Source organism: Helianthus annuus, chromosome 9 (genome assembly GCF_002127325.2).
Source record: "Helianthus annuus cultivar XRQ/B chromosome 9, HanXRQr2.0-SUNRISE, whole genome shotgun sequence".
Classification (NCBI taxonomy): domain Eukaryota; kingdom Viridiplantae; phylum Streptophyta; class Magnoliopsida; order Asterales; family Asteraceae; genus Helianthus; species Helianthus annuus.
Window position 1 is genome coordinate 76,054,819 of NC_035441.2, and position 10,782 is coordinate 76,065,600.

The following is a 10,782-nucleotide window of genomic DNA, read 5'->3' on the forward strand; positions in this document are numbered from 1 at the left end:
CAAAATTTCAATAAGTTTCTTTATTTTAAAATTTTAATTTAAAAACATTTTTGTCTTAAAAGTAATACATTTTTAACTGGCAAAGAATTTATGATACAAACCATTAACCCGATTTGTATTCTCTCATCCAAAAATATTACAAAAGTTTATTTTCAAAACAACTCTTATTTCAAAACAATAATGTTACAAACTCATAACAATTGGATAAATCTAACTTTTGGTTTTCTCTATAGCTGTATTTTCAAAATGCCTCCTCGACGAGATACACAATCTCAAAGCAATGAACAAGTCGCAGCCCTTGTCGCTCAGCAAATGGCTGCAGTGCTTCCAAGCGTAGTAACCCAGATTCATCAGATATACAACAACAATAACAACAACAACGCCCAGTGTAATTTCAAGACCTTCAATTCAGCCAAACCGCTTAAATTTTCTGGGTCTGAAGGAGCAACCGCACTCTTACAATGGTTCGAAAGTATAGAAAGCACATTCCGCCATGTTCAGTGTCCCAATGAGCGAAAGGTAGATTTCGCTTCGAGTGTCTTTCAAAGGAGAGCACTCACTTGGTGGAATGGTATTATGAGGGACCGAGGTGCCGAGGTAGCAATGGAACTGACGTGGGAAGAATTTAAGGATCTTATGAAGAAGGAATTCTGCCCACGAAGCGAAATAAGGTCACTTGAAAATGGGTTCTATTATTTAAAACATGATAGTGGGGAAAATCGTGCCTACACTGACCGATTTGAACAGTTAAGCCTACTTTGCCCCACTATGGTCACACCTTTGGATCGAGCCATTGAGAAAGACATCGACGGTTTACCTGACTCTGTCCAAGACATTGTCACTGGCAGCCAACCTGCAACGCTTAGGGAGGCTAAGGAATTAGCTGCTATCTTGACTGACTCTCAGGTTAGAAAAGGTAAGTTATTTCGACATGGAGACAAGAAACAAGACACCGAATCTGTTAACGAGAATTCGAGAAGACCAAAGGCCGAATCTTCTAAAAGTTCTAGGAAGTGCAAGGCTTCAAAGAATTTTGCAATTCCTGCACCTGCTCCACTGAACTCAGTACCCTTTAAGGGATTTTATCATGGGAAGCAACCTCGGTGCAATCTTTGCAATTATCATCATGCGTCAAATTCCCCTTGTGGCCAGTGTACAATTTGTGGTTTATTTGGACATCTAGCTATGACCTGTCGTATCCAGAACCGAGCAGCCCCTACTCGGACATGCCCAAGAGCATGTTTCAATTGTGGTGACTTAAATCATTTCAAGCGAAACTGCCCCAAGCTTGCCAATGCTAATGGACGAGTATTCAACATCAACGAGGCTCAAGCTAATGATCAAGCGCTTATGATCATTTGAACCTCTAAATTTCCTGTTTATTTTCAAGATCAATGTACATATTTTAACTATGTTTGTAGTGACAATATAAATTTCAAGAAGTTTATCTTTATCTCTGTTATTCAATTTTCAATTTCAAACTCTAATATGATTGCACTATGTGTGATTTCAAATTTCATGCTAATTTTGAGGATTTCCATTCTTTAGGAACTAAATCTTATAATTTAGTATAAAGTGATTGCATTCTGGTGCATTCGTAAAACTTGGTAACACGATCAATACAAGTTAATACTGTTTTATGATCATAGCATTAAATACATGATTTGTTTATCTAATATGTATAGCACATGATTATAAATTTAATTTGCTTCGTATGTTGATTTAACGTACTTAGTTTGTTAACTTAGCATACCTAGCACATGATTTGAGAACATTTTCTTGATATGCTTACATTATGGTGATAATGTATAGTTAATATATGTTGCATTCTACCTGTTTGGTTAATATGAAACATATATAAATATTCATACTAGAATGAAATACCTACTCCCAATTTGTTGTATGCAAAATAAGTAGTACTATTATTGCTAGTATGAAATGCAATTCGATTTGACAGATGTTATGTTATGACAATGTTTATTTGATTTAGACGATAGTTCGACATTATTATTTGTTTACCCTCGCTTAACAAGAGGAACTATGTGGACCATGCGACGAAACGAGTAATTATGGGTGCACACTTAATTATGAGTTTCGACACATGAGAATCATTGTAAGCTTTGTTAAGTATGGTGGCATAAAATCTAGAGTGATTAAGGTAACAGGAGGAGTATGATGCGATAAGAACACGGTGGATACGACGATGGTACTTCCTATATATAAGTGTTCTTATTGTGTTATTCTTCAGAACGTTACTAAGATCACTTGGTGATTTTATGTTATCTTGGACCATTATGTTATTACGTGTTTGTTTGTTATTTGAGTGTTTTTTTCCGATAGACGACAGCGAGTACATTCATTAACTCAAATCGAGCCGACCGGGAGTATATTATGGTGTTAAAGGTGACTATTTTGATGCCATAGGTATGTTGACCCGTCTCCTATGCATGAGATGCTCATGGTGCATTGGATGTACCTCGTGGGACGTTAGAAACCGTGTACGTGTAGGGCTTGAATGTACACCCCTTTTGTTTCCTAGGAATTACACTAGGAGCTTAGTATAACATAGTGCCATACTTAGAAGATTTTTGAACACTAGTCGACTATCACAATTTTCAAAAGGGTTGAATACCTTGAGATACTTTAAATACCCCAAATCACATTTTGAATTCCCTTCCAAATGATGCTCTGCATCTTTGGGATCTAGCAATCTGCTTATCCATTAGTTGTTTCAATTCCACTCTACGGTCTCCTTCGAATAAATTTCGGGATGAAATTTCCTGAAGTAGGGGAGACTGTGACACTTGTGCTCCGTAAACACACACAATGTAGGACACTATCTTTTATCAAAGAAACAATGTGTTTTGGTCTCAAAAATTTGTTTATTGTGGTTTTACAATTTCACATTTTGATTCTAGCTCTTTTTGAAGCTTTAAATCTCTTTCTGGAAAGTTAAACGCGAACTGATGCGTAAACGTAATCAGTTTAATGCGGCAAACACTCCGGAACAGTGACATAGGCTTAACATACCTTAAATAACTTTTATATAACTTAGAAATAAGTTTTGAAAGCTTTGGTGTGAAAAACAAGTTTATTCACACTCAGGGACTATTTGCGTCAAACTGTGAAAGTCTGCTGATTCACATAGTATCGCACATTCCGGAACTTGATCATAAGTTAAACATGCCCTAAATATCCTTTACATAGCTTAGAAATAGGCTTCGAGGTGTTTAATGCGCAAAAATAAACTTATTTGATCAATAGGGACTAAAAGCGTCAAAAAGTGCATAAGTTTGCATTTTCGCCCATAACTTACGTTCTGAATATATCCGGACAGCCAAAAATTTATGTAATCATTAAAATATTTTATTTTAGTGATTCACATGATTAAATAATCCCCTCTTTAATCGCGGTTAGATTTTTAGAAAATTCGCTATAGTTTCCCCTAAAACTATGACGTTTCCCACGTTCTAAAAACGCGTTTAAACCATGTTTAAACCCATAATCATAATCAATTTCCAAATCAAGTTTCATTATCCCAACTTTACATGCATGTTATCATACATTTTAACCCTCATTTCCATGAACTTTATAAGTGTATTTTTTTAACCACTTGTTTATAACAAATAATCTTCACATTTTCACTAGACTTTTAAAGACATCATTTTTGTCATAAGTTCAAATCAAGTTTTCCCACTTTAAGCCCTTTGATTACTAGACCTTTTATGGTGATATTTCATAAAAATCAAGTTATTAAACTTCACTTGTAAGAACAAAGCTTAATAAACTTCCAAAATTTAGTGTTAAACCCATTTAAACACTCATTTCTTTATGTAATCTAAAAATTATGTAATTAGTTCATGAAAGTGAGGATGATGATCTTTCAAGATTTAAACATATCCATGTTTAAATCATATATTTATGTTCATCATGGTAAGATGAACACTAATCTTGAATACTACAAGAATATACCCACAAGATCATCATAAACATAAACTTTAACTCACTAATATTAACAAAATCAACATACACAACATGATCATACAAACTAACTACACTAATCTACACATATCAACACATAATATAGTTAGATTTAGTGTTTATTAGCTTTGAGATTAGGGTTTTTGTTTATGTTTAACTTTAATTTCAAGATAATCAACTTGTACTTTTGAGATTCACTAGTAATAAGAAGCTTAAAAATGGTGATTAGAAGACTTACAATATTGCACAAGCTAAATAAGAAAATAAGAAGAATATTAAGCTCCAAGAAGACTCCTAATGATGCTCCATGTATGCTCCAAGTGTGTGTGATCTTAGAATGGCTAGATTATGGTGGAAATATGAAGTAAATGAAAGTTTGAAGGTGGTTTGGGGGGGGGGGGCTATGGCTGGCGTAAATTAGGGGGTGTTGGGAGGAGGTTTTGGTGTTTCCTTAGATGGTAGATAAGTGATAGAATGGATAGGTTCAACAAGTATGGTATGATGATGTTTATGTACAAAATATTCAACAAGAAATCTAACATGACCATCCCTAAATCTATCAATTTTCAAACATGATCAAGAGATGGGGCTCACCAAATTTTCGGCCATAATGACCATGAGGGGGGGGGGGTATTTTGTAAATATTTTATAAAAAGTTACTAAAAATGAAGATATTTTGGTAATTAGGCTAAGTATGGTGATTAGGGTTAATCTTTCACCATTAGGGGGTAATTAGTGTTTCGAAACCAAAATTAACCCGCTGGGATGATAACTGTCTCAACGGTCAGACTTTTCTTGAGATTTGACACATGAAATGTGTCATGTACGCTACTGAGTTCTTCTGGCAGTTTCAACTTGTACGCGACGGTACCGATCTTTCTAGAATCTCAAATGGCCCAATGTATCTCGGGTTTAGTTTTCCGCGTTTCCCGAATCTAGCTACGCCTTTCCAAGGCGAGACTTTTAGTAAGACTTTGTCTTCGACCTCGAAGGATAATGGTTTACGTCTCCTGTCCGCGTAGCTCTTTTGTCTGTCACGAGCCACTTTGATACGGTCTCGTATCTTTGCTATCTTATCAGTAGTCTCTTAGACTAGTTCAGGGCCAACGAGTTGTTTGTCTCCGACTTCCGCCCAGCACAGCGGTGATCGGCCCTTCCGTCCATATAGTACTTCGTATGGGGTGGCTTTGATGCTTGTGTGATAAGTGTTATTATACGAGAACTCTACCAGAGGTAAATGAGTATCCCAGTTTCCGCCCAAATCCATCACACATGCACGAAGCATGTCTTCCATCGTTTGGATGGTTCGTTCGATTTGTCCATCGGTTTGCGGATGAAATGCTGTGCTTAGATCCAAACGAGATCCAAGCGATTCCTAAAATGATTGCCATATTCTGGACACAAAGCGACCATCACGATCCGAGATTATCGAAATAGGCACTCCATGACGTGCCACAATCTCGTTGAGGTAGATTTCAGCTAACTTTGCGGTACTGTCTTTTTCACGAATAGGTAGGAAGTGAGCCGACTTGGTTAATCGATCAACAAAAACCAAATCATGTCATGACCTCGAGAGGTCCGTGGGAGTCCTGTAATAAAGTCCATTGATATCTGCTCCCATTTCCAAACAGGAATCTCGGGTTGTTGTAATAACCCAGATGGCTTTTGATATTCGGCCTTGACCTTTGCACAAGTTAGGCAATTCCCAACATAGGTCGCAATAACTTTCTTGAGTTTAGGCCACCAATAGTATTCTTTTAAATCCTGATTCATCTTGTCAGATCCTGGGTGTATCGAATATCTGGACTTGTGTGCTTCATCTAGTACTAAGTCTCGTAGGCCACCAAAATAGGGGATCCAGATCTTTCCCCTGAAATATAAAGTGTCATCTTTGTGTGTTTCCATTTGTTTCCTTGCTCCTTGCAAGTATTCTGCCCGAATATTTCCTGGCTTTAGGGCTTCCCGTTGTGCGTCGCGCACTCGAGTAGTGAAGTTTGTCTGGATTGTCAACTCTAAAGCCCGTACTCGTAATGTTCTAACTCTTTCCTTCTGGCTCAAAGCGTCCGCTACAATGTTCGCTTTTCCCGGATGGTACCTGATTTCGCAGTCATAATCGTTCAACAATTCTACCCATCGCCGTTGGCGCATGTTTAATTCCTTTTGGTCGAATATGTGTTGAAGACTCTTATGATCGGTGAATATGGTACACTTGGTACCATAGAGATAGTAACGCCAAATCTTTAAAGCGAATACCACTGCGACCAACTCTAGGTCGTGAGTGGTATAATTCTTTTCATGAAGTTTCAACTGTCGTGACGCGTACGCGATGACTTTTTCACGTTGCATTAATACACAACCCAAGCCCTGGTGCGATGCATCACAATACACCACAAAGTCATCATTGCCGTCAGAGAGTGATAAGATTGGCGCTTGGCATAGTTTATCTTTAAGTAGCTGATAAGCCATTTCTTGTTTTTCACCCCAATCTAACTTTCTATCCTTTTGAGTGAACGAGGTTAGCGGTTGAGCAATTTTAGAAAAATTCTCAATGAATCTACGATAGTATCCCACTAAACCCAGAAATTGTCTTACTTCCGTTGGGGTCTTTGGAGTGTTCCAGTTCTTTATGGCCTCTATCTTAGCTGGATCAACATGTATTCCGTTCTCGTTCACCACAAGACCGAGAAATTGTACTTCACGAATCCAAAATTCGCATTTTGAGAACTTGGCGAACAATTGTTCTTTCTTAAGCAACTCCAGAATAGTTCTCAAGTGTTGTTCGTGTTCCGCCTCTGTTCGTGAGTATATTAAAATGTCATCAATGAATACGATCACGAACTTGTCGAGGTATGGTTTACATACCCAATTCATCAAATCCATGAATACGGCGGGAGCGTTTGTTACGCCGAAAGGCATAACAAGGAACTCATAATGCCCATAGCGAGTCCTAAACGCTGTCTTAGGAATGCTTTCCTCCTGAATCCTCAGCTGATGGTATCCGGATCTTAGATCGATCTTGGAGTAGAAGCTGGAACCTTGCAACCGATCGAACAAGTCGTCGATCCTCGGTAGAGGATACCGATTTTTGATAGTTAGCTTGTTTAGTTCTCTGTAATCGATGCACATTCGAAAGGTTCCATCCTTCTTCTTGACAAATAGCACCGGAGGTCCCCAAGGTGAGAAACTCGGTCTAATGAATCCCTTGTCAAGCAACTCCTGAAGCTGAGTAGATAATTCCTGCATCTCCGAGGGCGCGAGTCTATATGCAGCTTTCGCCACTGGTGCCGCTCCTGGCACAAGATCGATACGGAATTCCACCTGTCGTTGTGGTGGCAGTCCCGGCAAGTCTTCTGGAAAGACTTTGAGATATTCCCTTACCACATGGATGTCTTCCACCTTGCGCTCCTCGGCCTTCTTGTCAACGACATGAGCAAGAAAGGCGATGCATCCTTTTGTCAAACATTTTTGAGCCTTCATGCAACTGATGATTCGTAAAGGCGTGTCTTGTTGTCACATCCCGACCACGTAAAACAACAAATTGTGGCGGAAACGTCGGGGAGTGTTGTAACAGAATTATTGTTTCAAACCATGGATACAAAGAGTTTCGTTTTATTAAATATTAAACATTGTCTTAAAGTTAAACAAGCAAGTCAAACATTGTCTATGATCGTTATTAAATCACTAAGGCCTTGTCCAGTCCTAAGTGAGCATGCATCCTATTTGCAATCAACATTAAGCAACATCACCTAAAACATATGTAAAAACAAAGTCAGCAAAGAAATGCTGGCGAGCACATAGTTTTTGTGTGAGTGTCAGATTCATGGCTTGTTTACATGTTGGGATATCTCGTACAACTTCGTTAATCGATATTAGAAACCTTGTTTTGTAAAATGTTTGTATTGTAAAATGAATAACCAAGTCAAAACAGATTTGGTTATAATTTATAAACCTCGATGCCATGAATCTTAACCCAAAACATTTGTTTTCGTAAACCAAATCGAAAATCGTTCTCGTAGTAAAACTCGTATGGTTTATATAGTTTCGCAAACCTCGTTGTGATACATTGTTTAACTCGATCTCATTATAGATCATCGTTCATTTGTTTAAATCGTTCATAATCGTTCATAATCGTTCTCATACAAATCATTCTCGTACAAATCGTTCTCGTTTTAATTGTGAAAACTACTTTTGGTCGTCCCGCTAATAACATTCAAACCTATGTGACTCGTTCATCGTTCCACTCGTTAAACTCGTATTAACAAACCACCAAAGGGTAAGTTAACAGTCATCAGATTCAATCGTTACCCACCTCACCCTCACATAACCATGGGTGCGGTCTGATAACGGGATTTGTCAGATCCTATGGTACCATAACCTAATATTGGTCGGCTTGATCAATGCTAATGAATGTCATTCGTTATGTAACTACAACCAACAAGTTCGTTCACATTATCAAAATCGTTACTAGTTTAGTATAAACCATCTTAATCGTTTTTGAAACCATCGTTAAAATATCGAAATCGTTCTGATACATATGAATCACCCCAAAACAATCGAAAACAGTAAAAAGAGGGGATCTATGTACTCACCTTTGGGTGCGTTTTAATATGTTAACACAATCCCTCAAATTGTTTATTCATCCTAAATTAAATAAGAATGATTTAATAATCAAAACCCACAAAAATTCATAAGTTTCTCGGATACTTAGAATTTTCACATAACTTTGAGATTTCTCGAAAAGTTATTATTTTTGATTATATTGGTGTATTTGTATATACATACTCAAGCGTAATACACATAATCTTGTCAAGTATTATCATGTCAACATACACATATTGAAAAAAACATATAACACATTGTAACACATAAAATAACCCATGAACAACCCATTCTAGTGTATGTTGAAAAACACTTATTTTAGCGATTCGGTAACATTTTTGAGCATCGGAAGTCACATATGACCAACCAAACACCAAGTAAACTTAATATAAGTTAAAATACTAATTTTTATATCAAAAATATCAGTTTACTTACTGATCTAAAGCAGTTTTATAAAAATCCTCCGAAAAGGCGATTTTTAACCGTTTTACCGCATAGTTTTGCATCAAACATTACCTGAACCATCCCAAATCGAAACGACTTGAAATTTTAACATAACCCATGTTATTTACTGAATAAAATAGTGGTTATACTCATGATAGTGCAGGTCTTACATAAAGCACATAAATCATGCAAATTTCACATATTTTACCACTTTTTAAGCTATATGTACAACATGCAAAGCTATCAAATCTATGTCAAAATTTCATGCCATTAGGTTATACCAAGTAATGTTATTTTTAGTGTTTATAACCTGTTAAAAAACACTTTTGCCATACAACCATTGTTTATCACTTCTTGAGCTTTAAATCAACATGTATTCTCATGTACAAGTGCCTAAAGCACACTATCATATCAACATCATTTTGTATGAATCTAAATGCATCAAATATACAACTTATTCATGTTTATTTGCTGATGTAATTTACATTTATCATATCATGCTCAGATCATTAAACACTTGCATTTTATCCATCATTCAAGAACAAGTAACAACATAAACAAGTACTTATCAAGAAACCAAACTTCAAAACTCATACACACACATATATATATATATATATATATATATATATATATATATATATATATATATATATATATATATGTACGGTTATATACATACATATACACCACCATTTTTACTTGTATCAAGACTCATTTCATTTTAGATTTCAAGTTTGTGAAAATTCCAAGATTTAAGAGAAACTTCAAATCATCAAGAACAACCAAGAATCAAGAGTATGATTTAAACATAAATGTAATACCTTCTAGATTCAAGTAAGTTGTTGGATGAGATTTTGATGATAGGAAGCTTGAAATCACTTGAATGCACCTTGGAAACACCTTTGGATCTTCACACTAACTTGAATTTAGCTTGAAATGGTGTTGAATTCTCAAGAACAAGATTGAAGGTTTGAAGATGGAGAGAGAAAGAGGTGTGGACGGTTTGGGAGAGAGGAGAGAGAAGGATTTTGAGTGGTCTTATTGAGTGAGAAATGATCTTGGAAAGATTATATAGAAGATATGGAAGATATTCATAGATTACATGCACCAACATTTGGCCAAACAAGATCAAATAGAGTCTTGCAAAAATCTAGAAAATATTTTGGTGGGGCCACACATAAGTGACCGTAAATTTGAAGGGGGGAGGGGGTCCATGTGTAATTTTGATGGTAAATTAGTTAAAAACAGGTATTTACTAAATACCGGGTATTTTATCTAGCGTTTAAATCCCGGTTTATGGCGTTCTAAATTATTTTTATTATTCTCTAAAAATAAACCCGCCAAATTATTACTGAAATAAATTTCAGTTGCCGAGATTTGGCTGCGTTGTCTGCGTTTTGCAGTAGAAGCACTGTGTCGCGCAGAAACACGCGGTACGCGCTTAAGCTTGAAAAATAACGTTTTTAAGTGTTTTAATTTATTTTTCAACACGGACCTGACTAAAAATAAAATTTTAGTCATAACAGAATATTTTTGGGATTTAAATATCATCCGGGTGGTCACCAACGTTCGTTTCGCAGTTTTGTCGTAATTAGTTCTTTAGTTCAATTAAACATGTTTTTGCCATACCGAATCCTTCGAAACTTATTTCTAAGTAATGTAAAGGATATTTAGGGTATGTTTGGCTTACGTCACAGTTACGGAGTGTACGTCGCGTTAAACTGATTGCGTTTACGCACCAGTTTGCGTGTAACC

General features: G+C 36.5%; 1 protein-coding gene across 1 annotated transcript; it reads left to right on the forward strand.

Moving 5' to 3' along the window:
* Window positions 1-246: 246 nt before the first annotated feature.
* On the forward strand, window positions 247-1,362 carry LOC110875917. The gene has a single exon (XM_022124109.1). The coding sequence runs from the start codon at window positions 247-249 to the stop codon at window positions 1,360-1,362; it is 1,116 nt and encodes a 371-aa protein (XP_021979801.1).
* The last annotated feature ends 9,420 nt before the right edge of the window (window positions 1,363-10,782 follow it).